The 20,408-nt window shown below is 53.0% G+C and overlaps 1 protein-coding gene across 1 annotated transcript in view; it reads right to left on the bottom strand.

Annotated features, from left to right (window-relative positions):
- Nucleotides 1-20,408, bottom strand: part of COPA (COPI coat complex subunit alpha) — a 26,079-nt gene extending 5,671 nt beyond the window's left edge. The window contains exons 1-23 of the mRNA XM_064401378.1: nucleotides 20,290-20,408; nucleotides 19,271-19,384; nucleotides 18,382-18,455; nucleotides 17,352-17,432; nucleotides 16,474-16,550; nucleotides 15,459-15,568; nucleotides 14,019-14,128; nucleotides 13,129-13,228; nucleotides 12,254-12,389; nucleotides 12,084-12,166; nucleotides 11,037-11,187; nucleotides 10,029-10,095; nucleotides 9,466-9,541; nucleotides 7,494-7,576; nucleotides 6,358-6,497; nucleotides 6,010-6,095; nucleotides 4,798-4,936; nucleotides 3,765-3,927; nucleotides 2,836-2,982; nucleotides 2,039-2,228; nucleotides 1,864-1,959; nucleotides 1,038-1,126; nucleotides 317-440 (exon numbers count right to left, since the gene is read on the bottom strand). Of these exons, the coding sequence (XP_064257448.1) occupies nucleotides 317-440; nucleotides 1,038-1,126; nucleotides 1,864-1,959; nucleotides 2,039-2,228; nucleotides 2,836-2,982; nucleotides 3,765-3,927; nucleotides 4,798-4,936; nucleotides 6,010-6,095; nucleotides 6,358-6,497; nucleotides 7,494-7,576; nucleotides 9,466-9,541; nucleotides 10,029-10,095; nucleotides 11,037-11,187; nucleotides 12,084-12,166; nucleotides 12,254-12,389; nucleotides 13,129-13,228; nucleotides 14,019-14,128; nucleotides 15,459-15,568; nucleotides 16,474-16,550; nucleotides 17,352-17,432; nucleotides 18,382-18,455; nucleotides 19,271-19,384; nucleotides 20,290-20,329 (2,476 nt within the window). The 5' untranslated portion in view covers nucleotides 20,330-20,408. The remainder of the gene's footprint in view (nucleotides 1-316; nucleotides 441-1,037; nucleotides 1,127-1,863; nucleotides 1,960-2,038; nucleotides 2,229-2,835; nucleotides 2,983-3,764; nucleotides 3,928-4,797; nucleotides 4,937-6,009; nucleotides 6,096-6,357; nucleotides 6,498-7,493; nucleotides 7,577-9,465; nucleotides 9,542-10,028; nucleotides 10,096-11,036; nucleotides 11,188-12,083; nucleotides 12,167-12,253; nucleotides 12,390-13,128; nucleotides 13,229-14,018; nucleotides 14,129-15,458; nucleotides 15,569-16,473; nucleotides 16,551-17,351; nucleotides 17,433-18,381; nucleotides 18,456-19,270; nucleotides 19,385-20,289) is intronic.

Below are 20,408 nucleotides of genomic sequence, written 5' to 3'. Positions count from 1 at the left end.
ATTCCATGACTTCCCACACGTGGACATGGCTCTGGCCATTCCCAGGATCAATCTCAGTCCTGATCCCATTCCCAGGATCAATCCCAGTCCTGATCCCATTCCCAGGATCAATCCCAGTCCTGATCCCATTCCCAGGTGTCAATCCCAGTCCTGATCCCATTCCCAGGGGTCAATCCCAGTCCTTATCCCATTCCCAGGTGTCAATCCCAGTCCTGACCCCATTCCCACCCCCCTGGCCTCACACCCCCCCTCCTTCCCCCATTTTCCAGCCCCTTTTCCCCCCATTCCCGTTGCCCAAATCCCGGGATCTGCTGACCTTTCCCGGCGATGGAGCCCTCGAAGAAGCCCTTGGACACGGTCAGCAGGGGCCAGTTGGTGTCCAGGGGCAGCACCGGGGCCGGCGGCTGCAGCAGCCGCGCCTCGGGATCCACGGCCGGGATCTGGGACACGCCGGGAAAACGTCGGGATGGCCAGGAAAATCCCGGGAAAGAGCTGCCTTTCCATTGTCAGCTCCTTCCTGAATTCCTGGAGCTTTCCAGGAGTTCTCCCCACTGTTCCCCTCCCAAATTCCAGGAGTTTCCAGGAGCCCCCATTCCCTCCTTCCTGAATTCCAGGAGTTCTCCCCACTGGATCCCACTGTTCCCGAATTCCAGGAGTTTCCAGGAACCCCCATCCCCTCCTTCCTGAATTCCAGGAGGTTTCCTGGAGTTCTCCCCACTAGAACCCACTGTTCCCCTCCCGAATTCCTGGAGCTTTCCAGGAGTTCTCCCCACTGGATCCCACTGTTCCCCAATTTCAGGAGTTTCCAGGAACCCCCATCCCCTCCTTCCCGAATTCCTGGAGTTTTCCAGGATTTCCTCCATCCCCACCATTCCCTCCTTCCCAAATTCCAGGCGTTTTCCTCCCTTCCCAAATTCCCAGAGTTTCCCAGGAGCCCCCCTCCCTCCCCTCCTTCCCAAATTCCAGGAGTTTCCCAGGATTTCTCCCCTCCCCATCCCCTCCGTCCCAGATTCCCGGAGTTTTCCCGGCGTTCCCACCGTCTCCTTCTCGGGATCGAAGGATTCCCGCAGGCTCTCGGCCTCCTCGTCCAGCCCGTGCGTGGCGGCCGTCAGGAACGCCAGGGATTCTGGAAAAACGGGAATGGCCATGGGAATAACGGGAAACACTGGGAATGGCCATGGGAATAATGGGAAATACTGGGAATAACCATTGGAATAACAGGAATGACCACAGGAATAATGGGAAATACTGGGAATGACCATGGGAATAATGGGAAATACTGGGAATAACCATTGGAATAACGGGAATGACCACAGAAATAATGGGAAATATTGGGAATAACCATTGGAATAATGGGAATACTGGGAATAGCCATTGGAATAATGGAAATAGTAGGAACAGCCATTTGAGTAACAGGAATGACCATGGGAATAATGGGAAATACTGGGAATAGCCATTGGAATAATGGGAATAACCACTGGAATAATGGAAGTGCTTAGGGATCCAAGAGCCTTTCCTGACCTCCCAAGGCAGAATTCCCATTGGGAACAAGTCCCTGTGCCCAGAACTCCCAGAATTCCGTTGGGAAGGACTCCCCGTGCCCAGAATTCCCTTTGGGAATGACTCCCTGTGCTCAGAACTCCCAGAATTCCGGTGGGAAAAACTCCCCATGCCCGAAATTCCCTTTGGGAATGACTCCCCTTGCCCCGAACCCTCAGAATTCCCTTTGGGAACGACTGCCCATGCCCCGAACCCTCGGAATTCCCTTTGGGAATGACTGCCCATGCCCCGAACCCTCGGAATTCCCTTCGGGAATGACTCCCCCTGCCCGGAATTCCCAGAATTCCATCGGGAACCACTCACTCTGGCCGCAGTTCCGCAGGATCCGCACCCTCTCGGCCACGTCCCCCAGGTAGAGCGCGTTCTGGTAGTGCCCGCTCATGTCCTTCCGGATCTCCGCTGCGCCGGGGGAAAACCGGGAATCAGCCGCCATTCCCGGCCCCCCCGCCCCGCTCCCGCCGGGAACGCCGGCGCTCACCGATCTTCATCATCTTGCGCAGCTTCTCCAGGTTGCCGGTGATGAGGTAGAGGAAGGAGAGGCGGTCGAAGTTCTTGGTGCGCTGGTAGCACATCTCCACCACCTGGTGGTTGCCCTGCAGCAGGGCCACCTCGCCCAGCTTCTCCCAGCAGCCCTTGTCGTCCAGGGCCTTGGCTGCCTCCAGGGCGATCTGCTCCCAGGGAATTCCGGGATTAGAGGGATCGGGAATGGGGAATGAGAGCAGGGATTCTGGAATTCTGGGATTAGGAACAGGGATTGCGGCAGAGCCACCTCGCCCAGCTTCTCCCAGCAGCCCTTGTCGTCCAGGGCCTTGGCTGCCTCCAGGGTGATCTGCTCCCAGGGAATTCCAGGGTTAGAGGGATCGGGAATGGGGTCAGAGGGATCAGGAATGGGTTAGAAATGGGAATGGAGTTAGAGGATCAGAAATGGGAACGGGAGCAGGGATGGCGGCAGAGCCACCTCCCCTGACAGCCTTTGTCATCCAGCGCCTTGGCTGCTTCCAGGCCAATCTGTGCCAGGGAATGTCCCCCAAACATCCCAAAACACCCAAAACCAAATTCCCATAACATCCCAAAACACCTCAGAACGGCCAGAAACGTCCCAAAACATCCCCAAATCCCCCAGAATCTCCTGAGGCAGCCCCGTGCCTGCATCACCTCGATGCTGCCACGCTCCAGCGCCAGGCTGAAGCGCGTTTGTCCCAAAACACCCCAAAACACCCCAAAACATCCCAAAACACCCCAAAATGCCCCGGAATGTCCCAAAGCTGGCGTCACCTCGATGTTGCCGCACTCCAGGGCCAGGCTGAAGCGCGTCTTCTCGTCCTTGACGAAGTGCAGGGCCACCTCGGGGTAGCCCTTGCGCTGCAGGTACGCGATGATCGACTGCCCCACCAGCTTGGCGTTCCGCACCATGTGCAGCACCTGCGGGGCGGCCCCGGAGAACCTGGGAAAGGCTCTTCCCAAAAGCCTGGGAAATCTCTTCCCAAAACCCCTGGGAAAGGCTCTTCCATCCCTGGGAAAGGCTCTTCCCAAAAGCCTGGGAAATCTCTTCCCAAAACCCCTGGGAAAGGCTCTTCCATCCCTGGGAAAGGCTCTTCCCAAAACCCCTGGGAAATCTCTTCCCAAAATCCCTCAGGAAAGGATTTTCCATCCCTGGGAAAGGCTCTTCCCAAAATCCCTTGGGAAAGGCTCTTGCCAAAACCCTCGGGAAAGGCTTTTCCCAAAATCCCTCAGCAAAGGCGCTTCCCAAAAACCCTCGGGAAAGGCTTTGGCAGCCCCTATTCCCAAATGCTCCAGCCCTACTCCCAAACCCAGAATCCTCGGGAAAGGCTTTTCTATTTCCCTCCATTCCCAGATTTCCTGACCTCGTACTTCCTGTCGATGAGAGCCAGTTTGAAGCTGAACTCAGTGGGGTTGATGCTGAGCATGTGGGGCTCACCCATGTTTTTCCACGTTCCCAACCCCACTTTTCCCCATTCCCAATCCCTCTTTTTCCCACTTTCCCCGTCCCCAGATTTGCTTCCTGACCTCATCATGAGAGCCAGTTTGAAGCGCAACTCGGTGGAGTCAATGTGAGCACCTGGGACTTACCGACATTTTTCCACCATTCCCAAAACCATTTCTCCACCATTCCATACCTCACTTTCCCCCATTCCCAATCCCATTTTTTCCCACTTTCCCCACTCCCAGATTTGTCTGCTGACCTCGTCGTACTTCCTGTTGATGAGGGCGAGTTTGAAGCGGAACTCGGTGGGGTCGATGGTGAGCACGCGGGGCCGGCACTCCCGGTCCAGGCAGTACACGTTGTTGCCCTTCACCCGCGTCACGTAGATGGGCAGGTCCAGCGTGCGGATGATCCCGTGATCCCTGTGCCGGGCGGGGACATTCCCGGTCGGAATTCCCCGTGGGAATTCCCGGTCATCCCGGGGAGTTCCAGGGGATATTCCCAGTGAGAATTCCCGGTCATCCCGGGGAGTTCCAGGGGATATTCCCAGTGAGAATTCCCAGTGAGAATTCCCGGTCATCCCGGGGAGTTCCAGGGGATATTCCCAGTGAGAATTCCTGGTCATCCTGGGGAGTTCCAGGAGGATATTCCTGGGGATAATTCCCACCCATCCCGGGGAGTTCCAGGGGGATATTCCCAGTGAGAATTCCCGGTCATCCCGGGGAGTTCCAGGGGGATATTCCCAGTGAGAATTCCCGGTCATCCCGGGGAGTTCCAGGGGATATTCCCAGTGAGAATTCCCAGTGAGAATTCCTGGTCATCCTGGGGAGTTCCAGGGGGATATTCCCGGTGAGAGTTCCCAACCATCCCAGGGGGTTCCAGGGCAACATTCCTGGTAAGAATTCCCAGCTATTCCAGGGAACTTCCAGCCATTCCAGGGAACTCTCAGCCATCCCAGGGAGTGACCATCCCAGGGGACTCCTGGCTATCCCGAGGAATTCCAGACCATCCCAGGGAACTCAAAGCCGTTCCATGGAATTCCTGGCCATGCCAGTGACAATTCCAGGCCATCCCAGGGAACTCCTGACCATCCCAGTGAATCCCGGCCATCCCAGGCAATCCCGGCCATCCCAGGCAATCCCGGCCATCCCAGTGAATCCCGGCCATCCCAGGCAATCCCGGCCATCCCAGTAATTCCCGGCCATCCCAGGAATTCCCGGCCATCCCAGGCAATCCCGGCCATCCCAGGCAATCCCGGCCATCCCAGGAATTCCCGGCCATCCTCGGCTGACCCCGAGGTGACGGCGTATTTGATGTGGTTGCTGGTGGTGTAGATGAAGACGCCGCTCTCGTCCCAGGCGCCGCTCTTCACCCGGATGTTCTCGTGGATCTGGCACAGCGACTCCAGCTTCCGGTTACAGATCAGGATGGCTGCAGCGGCGGGAACGGCGGGAATGAGGGAATGACGGGAACGGCGGGAATGAGGGAATGACGGGAACGGCGGGAATGAGGGAATGACGGGAACGGCGGGAATGAGGGGATGACGGGAATGAGGGAATGAGGGGAACGGCGGGAATGAGGGAATGACGGGAACGGCGGGAATGAGGGAATGACGGGAACGGCGGGAATGAGGGGATGACGGGAATGAGGGAATGAGGGGAACGGCGGGAATGAGGGAATGAGGGAATGACGGGAATGAGGGAATGACGGGAACGGCGGGAATGAGGGAATGATGGGAACGGCGGGAATGAGGGAATGACGGGAACGGCGGGAATGAGGGAATGAGGGGAACGGCGGGAAACAGGGCACGACGGGAACAAGGGGATTATGGGAACAGTGGGAATGAGGGAATGACGGCATTATGGGAACGGCAGGAAACAGGGAATGACGGAATGAGGGGAACAGTGGGAAGCAGGGAATGACAGGAATGATGGGAACGAAGGAATGAAGGAATTATGGGAACGGCGGGAAGCAGGGAATGATGGGAAGGAGGGAATGAAGGGATTATGGGAACGGCGGGAAGCAGGGAATGATGGGAATGAAGGAATTATGAGAATGGCAGGAAGCAGGGAATGACAGGAATGAGGGGATTATGGGAAGGGCGGGAATGAGGGAATGACAGGATTATGGGAACAGCGGGAAGCAGGGAATGATGGGAATGAGGGGATTATGGGAACAGCGGGAATGACGGGAATGGCAGGGATTGCAGGAATGACAGGAGTAACGGGAATTACAGGAATGGAATTGAGAACGGGGATCGGGATGGGAATGGGGATGGGGACAGGGATGGGGAATGGAGATCGGGATGGGAATGGGGATAACGGGGATTGTGGGAATAATGGGAATGGGGATGGGAATAACAGGGATAGGAATGAGAACAGGGATCAGAATGGGGACGAGAATGGGAGTGGGAATGGGAATGGAGATCAGGACGGGAATGGGGATAATGAGGATTGCAGGAATTGTGGGAATTACGGGAATGGGAATCTTGCCCCGGAGCTCACCGTGCTTGGCCAGCAGGGCCACGTGGGACATGTCGGCCGACCAGATCACGTACTTCACCTTGGAGATCTTCACCGAGGCCAAAGTCCTGGAAAAACCCCGGATCCGGGATCAGCGAACGGCCCAAAATCCAAAAAAACCCCAATGGATCCCAAAAAACTCCAGCAGATCCCAAAAAAACCCCAGCAGATCACTTTCCCAGCTTTCCACGGGAGCAGGCAGGATTTGGGGTGGGAAAAGTGGGATTCAAGGTAGAAAAAGCAGGATTTAGGGTGAAAGAAACAGGACCTGGAGCAGAAAAAGCAGGATTTAGGGGCGGAATTCCCAGAAAATTCCAGGAAAGCTCCCACCTTTTCTGCTGGACGTCGAAGAGGGTGATGGAGTCGGAGTCCCTGAGGAGCAGGTTCCCCGTGCCCGCGTAGAAAATCTCGTCGCAGTTGGGAACCGGAACCTTCTTGGTGATCTCGTTCTTCAGGTTCTTGATCAGGATCTGCCCCCGGGAAGAGAATTCCCAGGTTTTGGGGGGAATTCCCAGGTTTTGGGGGGAAATTCCCAGGTTTTGGGGGGAAATTCCCAGGTTTTGGGGGGAATTCCCAGGTTTTGGGGGGAATTCCCAGGTTTTGGGGGGAATTCCCAGGTTTTGGGGGGAATTCCCAGATTTTGGGGGGAATTCCCAGTTTTAGGGGATTTTAGAGAAAGCGGGGAGGTTTCTGTGCCCTTTGGGCTGAAGCAGAGTTGGGTTTTTCCAGGATTTTTCCCTTTTTTTTGAGGGAGCACAAAGAGCTGGGTTGGGATTTGGGGTTTTCCTGGAATTCCGGGATTTTGGAGGTTGGAAAAGCCCAACCCAAATCCCAGGAATCCCTCGAACACCTCCAGAGGTGGGGATCCAACCCTCCCTGAGCCCCTTCTGATGCTTCCCAACCCTTTTCCATGGAAAAATCATCCCAAATTTCCAGCCCTGGCACAGCTCGAGGCCGTTCCCTCCTGTCCTGCCCCACTGCCTGGGATCAGATCCCAAATCCCCCCTGGCAGATCCCAAATCCCCCCCGGATCCCCCTTTTCTCCAGGACCACCCCCCCAGCTCCCTCAGGATCCTCCATTCCCTTTTCCAGCTGCTCCAGCCCCATTCCTGCTTTTCCCAACCCGGTTTTTTTTTGGGATCAGGCCCCTCTGGATCTGATCCCCATTATCCCAATGCCCATTATCCCAATCCTAGCCCTTTTTTGGGATCAGACCTCTCTGGATCCGATCCCCATTATCCCAATGCCCATTATCCCAATCCTAGCCCTTTTTTGGGATCAGGCCCCTCCAGATCTGATCCCCATTATCCCAATCTCCCAATTTCCCCAACCCTTTTTATTTGGGATCAGGTTCCTGTGGACCCAATCCCCATTATCCCAATTTCCCCAACCCTTTTTCCATTGGGATCAGGCCCCCCTGGCCCCCCATTATCCCAATTTTTCCCAGTTTTTCCCCGGGATCTCACCGAGTGCATCCTGTCCAGGACGGCGAATCGGTTCCGCGCCACCCACACGGCCGTGAGCCCCGAGGAGCGCTTCCCCTCCGGAGCTGCGAGCCCAAAAACAGCGGGATCAACCGGGATCAACCCGGGATCAACCGGGATCAACCCAGGAATCCGGTCAGGATCAACCTGGGATCAACCCGGGATCAACCCGGGATCAACCCGGGAATCCAGCCAGGATCAGCCCGGGAATCCGGCCGGGATCAACCTGGGATCAACCCGGGAATCCATCCCTCGGGATGGGATTGATGGGATGGGATTGGGATTTATGGGATGGGATTGATAAAATGAGAGGGGATTTATGGGATGAGATTTATGAGATGGGATCTGTGGGATGGGATTTATAGAATGGGCAGATTTTAGGATGGGATTTATGGGATGGGATTTAAATAAATGGGATTGGGATGGCAGTTATGGGATGGGATTTATGAGATGGGATTGATGGGATGGGCTTGGGATGGGATTTATGGGATGGGATCTACGGGATGGGATTTATGGGACAGGATTGGGATGGGATCTGTGGGATTGGGATGGGATTTAGGGGATGACATTTAAAGAATGGCATTGGGATGGGATTTATGGGATGGGATTTATGGGATGGGATTTAAAGAATGGGATTGAGATGGGATTTCTAGAATGGGATTGGGATGGGATTTATGGGATGGGATTGGGATGGGACTGGGATGAGATTTATGGGCTAGGATGGGATGAGAATAAGGGATCCCTGGGATTGATGGGACTGGGATTCAGGGATTGGGATGACATCAATGGGATTTATGGGATTGGGATGACATCAATGGGATTTATGGGATCAATGGGATTTATGGAATTGATGGGATGGGGTTCAGGGGTTGGGATGGGATCCGGATTCCTCCTGGATTCACATTCCAGAATCCCAGAATTTTTGGGATCAGAAGGGACCCTAACTCTCCTCCCATTCCATGGGACAATCCCCCCATCCCAGGCTGCTTCAGCCTCTGATATTCCGTAAAAAATCTGCAATTTTCAGCCAGAAAAGGCCCTGAAAATCCCCAAAACGTGGAACCAGAGGGGTTATCCCCCCAAAAAAAATGGAAGTTGAGGGATTTTTCCCAAAATTGTGGGATTTCAGAAACTTTTCCAAAAAATAAAGTGGAATTTGAGGGATTTTGCCCCAAAAAATCATGGATTTGAGGGGTTTTTCCCAAAACCTCAGGGATTGGAGGGTTTTGTCCCCAAACCCTTCTCCCTCCTCTGGAAGCAGAATTTTCCCTTTTCCCTCATTTTTTTTGGGACCCAGCTGCTCCTCCATCAAATCCAGGGATTTGATTGATCTTCCCAATATCCCAGCTGGAAAAACTGCCCAAAAAAATGATTTTTTTTCCCCGTTCTTTGCCTCCAAATCCAGCCCAGCAGGGAAATATTCCCTGCTCCAAACCCTCTGGAATCCATAAATCCCTGGAAAAGGCCCCAAATCCATCATTCCTCCCTGGCAGGGGGAGCAGCTGGGATTGAAAACCAGGACAAAAATCCAATAATTTGGGAGTTTTCATCCCATTAAATCAAAGCTTGGAATCGTAAATTCCTCCCCCCACACACAAAAAAAAAATCATGTGGAATTTGCCAGAAAGGGAAAACAAAATAATTCCTGGAATTGTCGTTTTTAAAGGGTTTTTTTTATCCCAAAAATCCGCCTGAGATCCATCAACTTTGGACAGAGCCAGGAAATCTCCAGCTGGGAGGAAAATTTGGGAAGGGAAAGGAGAATTCCTGATAAAATATGGATGGGGGGCTGGAAAAGTGTGAATTTTTCAAGGGAAAAGGGGAAAGCTGCCAAAAAATCAGTGGAAAAAAAACAAAATTTGGGGTTAAAAAAAGGGATTTTGGGGGATAAATGAAGGGAAAATTGGAGGGGGGAATGGGGATGGGAATTTCTGGGATTTTTGGGAACACTCACCATCAGGATTTTGGGAATCTGCATCCTTGGGAATGGTGTAGAGGTCGTAGGTGCTGTTCTCCAGGTTGCTGGCTCGCTGTGGGATAAAAAAAGGGCATTTTTGGGATTTTCCCCCCAAAAAACAGGGATTTGAGGGGTTTTCCTCAAAAAAATCAGGGATTTGAGGGGTTTTTCCCAAAAAAATAATGGAATTTAAGGGATTTCCCCCCCAAAAAAGTGGAATTTAAGGGATTTTTCCTCAGGAAAAAGAGGAATTTGAGTGATTTTCCTATTTTTAAAATGTGGGGTTCAAGAGGTTCTTCCCCACCACAAAAAAGTGGAATTTGAGGGATTGGGATTTTCTCCCCCAAAAAATCCAGGGATTTGAGGGGTTTTCCCCAAAAAAATCAGGGATTTGAGGGATTTTTTTCCTCAAAAAAATCAGAGGTTTGAGGGATTTTTCCCCAAAAAAATCAGGGATTTGAGGGATTTTTCACAGGAATGAAGTGGGATTGGAGGGATTGTTCCCCAGAGTCAGGGATTTGGGGGATTTTTCCCAAAAACCCCAGGATTTTGGGACTCACAGTGCAGAGCAGCACGGCATTCTCAGCTGGGTTGTAGCTCATGCTGAACACCGGGAACTTGGAGCCGCTGGAAAGGGAAAAATGGGATTTTGGGAGCCCTGGGGCTTTTTTGGGATGGATCCAGGGGATTTTGGGAACCCTGGGGGTGTCTGGGATGGAATTTGGGGTGGATTTCAGGGATTTTGGGGTGGATTTCAGGGATTTTGGGGTGGATTTCAGAGCAGATTTCAGGGCTTTTGGGGCAGATTTTAGGGTAGATTTTGGGGCGGATTTTAGGGTAGATTTTGGGATGGATTTCGGGGATTTCAGGGTGGATTTTGGGGTGGATTCTGGGGCGGATTTCAGAGATTTTGGGGCGGATTTTAGGGTGGATCTTGGGATGGATTTTGGGGATTTCAGGGTGAATTTCAGGGATTTTGGGGCGGATTTTAGGGTGGATTTTGGGATGGATTTCAGGGATTTTGGGGTGGATTTGAGGGTAGAATTTGGGATGGATTTTGGGGATTTCAGGGTGGATTTCAGAGTGGATTTCAGGGATGGATTTCAGGGATTTTGGGGTGGATTTCGGGGCGGATTTCAGGGATTTTGGGGCAGATTTTAGGGTAGATTTTGGGATGGATTTTGGGGATTTCAGGGTGGATTTTGGGGCAGATTTCAGGGGTGGATTTCAGGGATTTTGGGGTGGATTTCGGGGCGGATTTCAGGGATTTTGGGGCAGATTTTAGGGTAGATTTTGGGATGGATTTTGGGGATTTCAGGGTGGATTTCAGAGTGGATTTCAGGGTGGATTTTGGGGTGGATTTCAGGGGTGGATTTCAGGGATTTTGGGGTGGATTTCAGGGTGGATTTTGGGGTGGATTTCAGGGGTGGATTTCAGGGATTTTGGGGTGGATTTTGGGACGGATTTTAGGGTAGATTTTGGGATGGATTTCAGGGATTTCGGAGTGGATTTTGGGGCAGATTTCAGGTATTTCGGGGTGGATTTCAGGGATGCGGGGCTCGCCGTGCCTGCGCAGCTGCATCACGGCCACGTCGCGGGAGCTGCCGAAGTCGAGCTGCCGCAGGAAGCGGTCCTTGACGTAGAACAGGGAGTTCCCGTGCACGGCCAGCGCCGGCCGCTCCCGCTCCAGCTTGAACACCAGCATGCCCCCGTCGTGCCCTGGGGGAAAACAGCAGGAATTACAGCCGGAATTACAGCGGGAATTCCAGGGAAAAACACCCGGAATTACACCGGGAATTCCAGGGAAAAACACCCGGAATTACACCGGGAATTCCAGGGAAAATACCCAGAATTACACCGGGAATTCCAGGGAAAACACCCGGAATTACACCGGGAATTCCAGGGAAAAACACCCGGAATAACAGCCGGAATTCCAGGGAAAAACACCCGGAATTACACAGGGACTTACAGCCGGAATTACACCGGGAATTACACTGCGAATTCCAGGGAAAAACACCCGGAATAACAGCCGGAATTCCAGGGAAAAACACCCGGAATAACAGCGGGAATTCCAGGGAAAAACAACCAGAATAACAGCAGGAATTCCAGGGAAAAACACACGGAATTACAGCAGGAATTACAGCCAGAATTCCAGAGAAAAACACCCAAAATAGCAGCTAGAATTACACTAGGAATTTCAGCCAGAATTACAGCCAAAATTCCAGGGAAAAACACCCAGAATAACAGCAGGAATTCCAGGGAAAACCACCTGGAATCCTGGGAAAAACACCCAGAGTAACAGCCAGAATTACACCGGGAATTACAGCCAGAACGCCAGGAAAATACCCGGAATTACAGCAAGAGTGCTGGGGAAAACCACCAGGAATTTGGGATGGGAACGGGGAGAGAAAAGGGAACTGAGCACCAGCATGGCCCAGTTGTGCCCTGGGGTGAAAAACACCCGGAATTCCGGAAAAAACACTGGGAATTACACCCGGAATTTGGGGTTCCTGCAGAAACCTGGAGTTCCTGAGGGTATTTCGGGGTATCCCAGGTGGAATTTGGGGATTCCCAGGTGGAATCTGGGGATTCCCAGCCGGAATTCCAGGACTCACCAGCAGCAAAGAGGTTGAGGTTGGGATGCGCCGCCAGCACCCAGAAGCGGTCGTGGTCGCGCCGGAACGTTTGGACTCCAGTCCTGGGGGGGAAAATCCAGGAGTTCCATCAATCCTGGGAATTCCAGAGCTTCCCAAGGGTCACTCCCGTCCCCCCAGGGGGCACTGACCGCTTGGACATGTCCCACACCCGGATGCTCTTGTCCTCGGAGTTGCTGAGGATCAGCTCCTGGCGCGGGTGGAAAACGGCGCAGGAAACGTTGTTGTAGTGGCCCCGGCACGTGTCCACCTCCCAGGCCTTGGACTCTGGGATTTGGGGGGAAAAACGGGGAAAACGGGGAAAAATGTTCATGGAATGGGGAGAGACAGCAGGGGAATGGGGGGAGAGCCAAGGGGAATGGGGAGAAATGATGGGGAAATGGGAAAGAAAGAGCAGGAAAAGGGAGAAACCAGCCCAGCACATGGCACCTCCCATGGCTTGGATTCTGGAATTTGGGAGAAAACCCAGGGAAAAAATCCCAGAGAAATGGAGGAAAATTCGTGGAATGGGGAGAAACAGCAGGGGAATGGGGAGAGGATTAAGAGGAATGGGGAGAAATGATGGGAAAATGGAAAAAAAAAACAGCAGAAAAAGGGAGAAACCAACCCAGCACGTGGTCACCTCCCGTGGCTTGGATTCTGGGGGGATTTGGGGGGAAATCCAGGGAAAATGGGAAAAAATTCTTTTTTTCCCAAAAAACAGCAATGGAATGGGAGGAATGGGGAAAGACCCCAGGGAAAAGGGAGGAATGGGGGAGAAAAACCAGGGGAATGGGAAGAATGGGGATAAAAACCCTGGAAAATGGAAGGAATGGGGCGGAAAACTCTCCAAGATTGGGGAGAAAAGCAGGAAAATTCCGGGAATGGGGGGGAAAATTCCCTAAGATTGGGGAGAAAAAGCAGGAAAACGCCAGGAACGGGGGTGATTCCCACTTTTCCCCCATCCCAAGCAGAATCCAGAGCCTTTTTCCTGCTTTTTTCCCATTTTCCCCCGTTTTTTCCTCACCGTTCATCCTCCAGATCTTCACCTGGCGGTCGTCGGCCCCGGACACGATGAGGGGCATGGAGGGGTGGAAGGCAGCCCAGTTCACCCCCCGGTCGTGGCCCTGGAAAAGTGGGAATGAGGGGAAATCCAGGGAAAACGGGCTGGGAACGGGGGGAAATGGCAGGGAGTGGGGGAAAAACGGCACAGAATGGGGAAAATCCAGGGAAAAAGGGCCAGGAATGGGGGGGATCCAGGGAAAACAGCAGGAATGGGGGAAAAATCCAGGAGGACTGAAGAAAATCCAGGGAAAACCACAGGGGAGTGAGGGAAAAACGCCAGGAATGGGGGAAATCCATGGAAAATGGCAGGGATTGGGGAATCAACCACAAAAAGGGGTGAAAAGCAGGAAAATGCTTCTGGAATCCCTCCCCAGGGGAAGGATTGAAGCATGAAGGGATTTTTGTGGATTTCCAGGGATTCTTCCATGGATTTCCCATAGATTTCCCAGGGATTTCCCAAGGATTTTTCATGGATTTCCCAGGGATTTCCCAGGGATTTCCCATGGATTTTCCATGGATTTCCCAGGGATTTTTCATGGATTTTTCATGGATTTTCCATGGATTTCCCAGGGATTTTTCATGGATTTCCCATGGATTTCCCAGGGATTTTTCATGGATTTCCCAGGGATTTCCCAGGGATTTCCCAGGGATTTTTCATGGATTTTTCATGGATTTCCCATGGATTTCCCAGGGATTTTTCATGGATTTCCCAGGGATTTCCCATGGATTTCCCATGGATTTTTCATGGACTTCCCAGGGATTTCCCAGGGATTTCCCAGGGATTTCCCAGGGATTTCCCATGGATTCCCAGGGATTTCCCAGGGATTTCAGGGGATTTGGGATGGCAGGCACCTCCAGCACGTGCTTGACCACGGCGTCGGTGGTGCCGAAGAGATCCACGCCGGTGATGCCGCGCACGTCCGACTCCACGGCCCCGGGGGACAGGTTCTTCTTCCTCAGCCCTGGGAGCCGGGGAGAAACTCAGGAAAAACACGGGAAAAACCCAGGAAAAACCCGGGAGAAAGCCGCCAGAAACCCGGGAGAAACCCAGGAAAAAACCAGGAAAAAACCTGGGAAAGACCCGGGAAAAACCCAGGAAAAACTCAGGAATAAACCCAGGAAAAAACCAGGAAAAACCTGGGAAAAACCCAGAAAAAAAACCCAGGAAAGACCCAGGAAAAAACCAGGAAAAACCACTCCCATTCCCAGTTTTTCCCATTTTTCCCTGGAATCTCACCGGAGAGGTCTCACGCCCATTCCCACTCCCATTCCCAGTTTTTCCCACAGTTTTTCTCATTTTTCCCTGGAATCTCACCAGATACATCCCACACCCTGACGGCCTGCTCCATCCCGCTCCCATTCCCAATTTTTCCCATGGATTTTCCCCGGAATCTCACCGGAGATGTCCCACACCCTGACGGCCTGCTCCATCCCGCTCCCATTCCCGGTTTTTCCCATTTTTTCCCCGGAATCTCACCGGAGATGTCCCACACCCTGACGGCCTGCTCCATCCCGCTCCCATTCCCGGTTTTTCCCGGTTTTTCCCCGGAATCTCACCGGAGATGTCCCACACCCTGACGGCCTGCTCCATCCCGCTCCCATTCCCGGTTTTTCCCGGTTTTTCCCCGGAATCTCACCGGATATATCCCACACCCTGACGGCCTGCTCCATCCCGCTCCCATTCCCAGTTTTTCCCATGGATTTTCCCCAGAATCTCACCGGATATATTCCACACCCTGACGGCCTGCTCCATCCCGCTCCCATTCCCAGTGTTTCCCACAGTTTTTCCCAGTTTTTCCCCGGAATCTCACCGGAGATGTCCCACACCCTGACGGCCTGCTCCATCCCGCTCCCATTCCCGGTTTTTCCCCGGAATCTCACCGGAGATGTCCCACACACTCACAGCCTGGTCCATCCCACACCCGATCCCACTCCCATTCCCATTCCCATTTTTTCCCCGGAATCTCACCGGAGATGTCCCACACCCTCACAGCCTGCTCCATCCCGCTCCCATTCCCAGTTTTTCCCGGTTTTTCCCCGGAATCTCACCGGAGATGTCCCACACCCTGACGGCCTGCTCCATCCCGCTCCCATTCCCAATTTTTCCCATGGATTTTCCCCGGAATCTCACCGGAGATGTCCCACACCCTGACGGCCTGCTCCATCCCGCTCCCATTCCCAGTTTTTTCCCGGTTTTTCCCCGGAATCTCACCGGAGATGTCCCACACCCTGACGGCCTGCTCCATCCCGCTCCCATTCCCAGTTTTTCCCGGTTTTTCCCCGGAATCTCACCGGAGATGTCCCACACCCTGACGGTCTGGTCCAGGCTGGCCGACACCACCAGGTCCTCGCTGGGGTGGAACTGGGCGCACATCACGTAGTGGTTGTGCCCCGTCAGCACGCTGACCCCAAAAACCGGGACAGAATTCCATGGAAAACCCGGATCCCGGCAGCCCCGGCCCCACCCACGCCCAGGGGGTTGGGAATTGTGGGATTCCCTGGGCTGGGATGGAACTGGGCATTCCCAGGATGGGAATTCAGGACCTGCAACCCCAGTGAGGCAGCCCAGGGAATCCTGGGATGGGAAAATCCCGGAATCCCAAACAAATCCCACCCCAATTCCAAGGGTAGGGACGTTCCCATCATCCCAGGGATAGGGAATGCATGGAATTCATTCCCTGGGTCTGGGAATTCTCTGCTCTCCCAGGGATGGATTTGTCTCAGAATCCCAGGGAATCCCCAGAATCCCAGGGGAGGATTTATCCCAGGAAATTCCAGGGAAGATCTGATCCCAGGAATCCAGGAATTCCAGGGAAGGGTTTAGCCCAGAATCCCAAGGAAGGGTTTATCCCAGATTTCCATGGAATCCCAGGAATCCCAAGGAAGGATTGATCCCAAAATCTCAGGAATCTCAGGGAAGGGTTTATCCGAGATTTCCATGAAATCCTAGAATCCAGGGAAGGACTGATCCCAAAGAATCCCAGGGAATCCCAGGGAAGGGTTTATCCCAGATTTCCATGGAATCCCAGGAATCCCAAGGAAGCATTTACCCCAGAGAATCCCAGAAAAGGGTTTATCCCAGAATCCCAGGGAATCCCAGGAATCCCAAGCAAGGATTGATCCCAGATTCCCAGGAATGCCAGGAGACCAGGGAATCCCAGAATTCCCAGAATTCCCAGGAATCCCAGGGAAGGGTTTATCCCAGGATCCCAGGGAAGGGTTCGTCCCAGATTCCCAGGAATGCCCGGAGCCCAGGGAATCCCAGAATTCCCAGAATTCCCAGATTCCCAGGATCCCAGGCCCTGACCAGACGCAGGTGCGGCTCTGCCAGTTCCACACGCGGATGGTTTGGTCGTCGGAGGCGCTCAGGATCCAGGGATATTCCTGGGAAAAAACAAAAAAAAACCTGGAATTGGGGCCTGGAGAGAGCCCAGCCCTGGGAATTCCGGATTTCCCAGGGGAAAAACCTCTGGGAAGGGATCCTGGAGGATGGAATCCCGGGAATGGATTCCCGTTAAAAGGAATTCCCGGAAAAGCAGAATTCCCAGGAAAGGGATTCCCGCTGGGGGAGATTCCCAGGAAAATGGGAATTCCGGGGCAAAAATTCCATGGGGAGATTCCCAGCAGAAGCTCCCAGAAATCCTGGATTCCCAGAAAAGCCCAGAACTCCAGAATTCCTGGGATAACCCCCAGAATTCCCGGGGTAACCCTGGATTCCCAGAACCCCAGAATTCCTGGGATAACCCCCCAGAATTCCCAGGAAAATCCTGGATTCCCAGGACTCCAGAATTCCAGGAAAACCCCAGAATTCCCAGGAAAATCCTGGATTCCCAGAACCACGGAACTTCCAGGACAACTCTGGATTCCCAGAAAAGCCCAGAACTCCCAGAATTGCCAGGAAAATCCCCAGAATTCCCAGGTCAATCCTGGATTCCCAGAGCCCCCTGGAATTCCCAGGACCCCCCAGAATTCCCAGAATTCCCAGGATAACCCTGGATTCCCAGAACCCCAGAATTCCTGGGATAATTCCCAGAACCCCAGAATTCCCAGGAAAACCCCCAGAATTCCCGGGAGAGCAGATTCCCACTGGAGAGTGCCAGAAATCCTGGATTCCCAGAGCCCCCCGGAATTCCCAGAGCCCCCCGGAATTCCCAGAATTCCCGGAATTCCCGGGATTGCCCTCACGTGGTGGAAGAAGGTGGTGCGGATGTAGTCCAGGTGTCCCAGCAGGGTGAAGAGGCAGCGCCGCAGTTTGTAATTCCAAACCTGCAATTCCAGGGGGAAATCCAGGAAAAATCCCCGGAATTCCAGACCGGGACAGGCCCAGCTCCACCCAGCACAGAATTCCTGCTTTTTTTTTCCAGGGTTTTTCCCCATTTATTCCCAGGTTTCTCCTCTTTTTTCCCATTTTAATCCAATTTCCAATTCTGGATTTTCCTCCCTCCCGTCGCTCAAAATTCCCAAGTTTTATTCCCAGAAATCCTGGGCTGGGAAGGATCCCAGGGGTCAGCACAGCCCTTCCCAGGCTCTGGGTTTTTGGGGAAAAATGGGGGGAAAAAAAAGCCCAAAAATGGGGGGAAATGAGAAAGAAAATGGGAAGGAAATGAGAAATAAATGGGGAGAAAAATGGGGGAAAATTGGAAGAAAATGGGGAAAAGGGGGGAAAGGGGGGGGAAGAAGGGGAAGAAAGGGGAAAAAAGGGAAAAAGGGGGAAAAAAGGGAAAAAAAAGGGAAAAAAGGGAAAAGGGGGGGAAAAGGGAAAAAATGGAAAAAAAGGGAAAAGGGGGAAAAAGGGAAAAAAAAGGAAAAAAAGGAAAAAAGGAAAAAAGGGAAAAAAGGGAAAAAAGGGAAAAAAGGGAAAAGGGGGGAAAAAAGATGGAAAATGGGGAAAAAAGGGGGGAAAATGGGAAAAAGGAGGAAAAAATGGGGAAAAGGGGGAGAAATGGGGGGAAAATGGGGGGAAATGAAGAAGAAATGGGGAAAAATGGGGAAACAGGGGGAAAAGGGGGGGAAAATTGAGAGAAAATGGGAGAAAAAAGGGGGAAAATTGAGAGAAAATGGGAAAAAGAGGGGAGAAAATGGGGAAAAAATGGGGGAAAAAATGTGGTAAAAAATGGGGGGGAAAAATGGGGAAAAAAAATAGGGAAAAAGGGGGGGAAAAATGGGGAAAAAATGTGGAAAAAAGAGGGAAAAGGGGGGATTTGGGAGTGCTGACCTTGATTTTGTAGTCATCCCCCCCTGACACGAAGAGCGGCTGCTGCTTGTGGAAGTCGATGCCTCGGACCGGGCCTGGAGCGGGAGAACCTCGGAGTTCCTGGGGGCCCTCCTCCCCATTTGGGGGCAATTCCCCCCCAAATCCCTGGGAATTTTTCCCTAAATCCTTGGGAATTTTTTCCCCCAAATTTCTGGGAATTTTCCCCCAAATTTTGGGGATTTTTTTCCCCCGATTTTTTGGGAATTTTCCCCCCTTGGAGTCAAACCCAGTGACACCATGGGCTTGTGGGGATCCCAGAACCCCCAGAACTCCCAGATTTTTCCTGGTTTTTTCCCATTTTTTCCCATTTTCCCATGGATTTTTCCCATTTTTCTCTGGGTTGCCCCAAGTTTTTCCCATTTTTTTCCCCATTTTTACCCTCCTGCTCATCAAGCTTGTCCATGAGGGAGCACCAGGGACCCACCCCAAACCTTTGGGAATCTCAGGGACCCCAGAACCACCAGATTTCTCTCTTTTTTTCCCATTTTTTCCCATTTTTTCACAGAATTTTCCCATTTTTGCCCGTTTTCACCCTGTTTTCACTGTCGTGCTCATCGAACTTGTCCATGAGGGAGCACCAGGGACCCACCCCAAACCTTGGGGAACCTCAGGGACCCCAGAACCCCCAGAAGCCCAGGATTTTCCATTTTTTTCCTTTTTTTTTCCCATTTTTCCCCTTTTTGCCCCGTTTTCACCCTCGTGCTTATCAAACTTGTCCATGAGGGAGCACCAGGGACCCACCCCAAGCCTTTGGGAATCTCAGGGACCCCAGAACCCCCGGGTTTCTCCCATTTTTTCCGTTTTTTCCCCCGTTTTTTCCCGTTTTCGCCATTTTTCGCCCCGTTCTCACCGTCGTGCTCGTCGAACTTGTCGATGAGGGTGCACATGCGGTAGTCCCAGAGCTGGATGACGCCGTTGTGGAGGCTGCTCAGCACCCAGGGCCGCTTGGGGTGGAATGACAGCCCTGCAGCGGGAGAAAGTGTGGGGAAAAAATGGGAAAAACTGGGAAAAAACCCGGGGAAAAACTGGGGAAAGGGTGGGGGAAAAATGGGAAAAATCTGGGAAAACATCTGGGATAGGATGGGGAAAAACCTGGGAAAAAAACTGGGAAAAGGATGGGAAAAAGGTGGGGGAAAAGGTGAGGAAAAACCTGGGGAAGAGAGAGAGAAAACCTTGGGAAAGAAGAGGGAAAACACAGGGAAAAATCTGGGAAGGGATGAGGAAAAGGCAAAAAAAGGACAGGGAAAGGATGGGAAAAACAGAGGGAAAATCCAGGGGAAATCCTGGGGAGCCTCTCAGCCCAAGCCCAGCCCAAATCCTGGGAATTCTTTGCACAAAATCCCGGGAATTCCTTGCACAAAACCCCGGGAATTCTCTGCACAAAACCCCGGGAATTCCCTGCACAAAATCCCGGGAATTCTCTGCACAAAACCCCGGGAATTCCCTGCACAAAATCCCGGGAATTCCCTGCACAAAATCCCGGGATTTATCTGCACAAAACCCCTGGAATCCCTCAGAGCCCTCCAGGGATGGGATCCAGCCCTCCCTCAGCCCCTTCCACTCCTTCCCAACCCTTTCCCCATGGAAAAACCATCCCAAATTTCCCGCCCGGGCACAGCTCGAGGCCGTTCCCTGTGGCCCTGCCCCATTCCCCGGGATCAGATCCCAAATCCGATCCCAAATCCGATCCCAAATCCCCCTGATCTCCCTTTTCCCCGGGATCACCCCTCAGCCCCCTCAGGATCCGCCATTGCCCCCTCAGCCGCTCCCTCCATGACGGAATCCACCTTCCCCTCACGGCTCCCGCTCCCCGCTCCCCGAACCGCGGCTTATCCCGGTTTATTCCCGGTCTATCCCGGTTTTTCCCACCTTTCACCCGCGCGGATTTGGTCTCGAATTTGGTCAACATGGTCCCAGCCCGGCCCGGCCAAAGCCCGGAACCTCCACGTCGGCACCGCGGGACCGCCCCGGAAACCGGCACCGCGAGC

The sequence above is a fragment of the Passer domesticus genome, chromosome 32 (genome assembly GCF_036417665.1).
Source record: "Passer domesticus isolate bPasDom1 chromosome 32, bPasDom1.hap1, whole genome shotgun sequence".
Taxonomy (NCBI): domain Eukaryota; kingdom Metazoa; phylum Chordata; class Aves; order Passeriformes; family Passeridae; genus Passer; species Passer domesticus.
The sequence above is the reverse complement of the archived record's forward strand: the minus strand, read 5'-3'. Positions and strand labels throughout refer to the sequence as shown.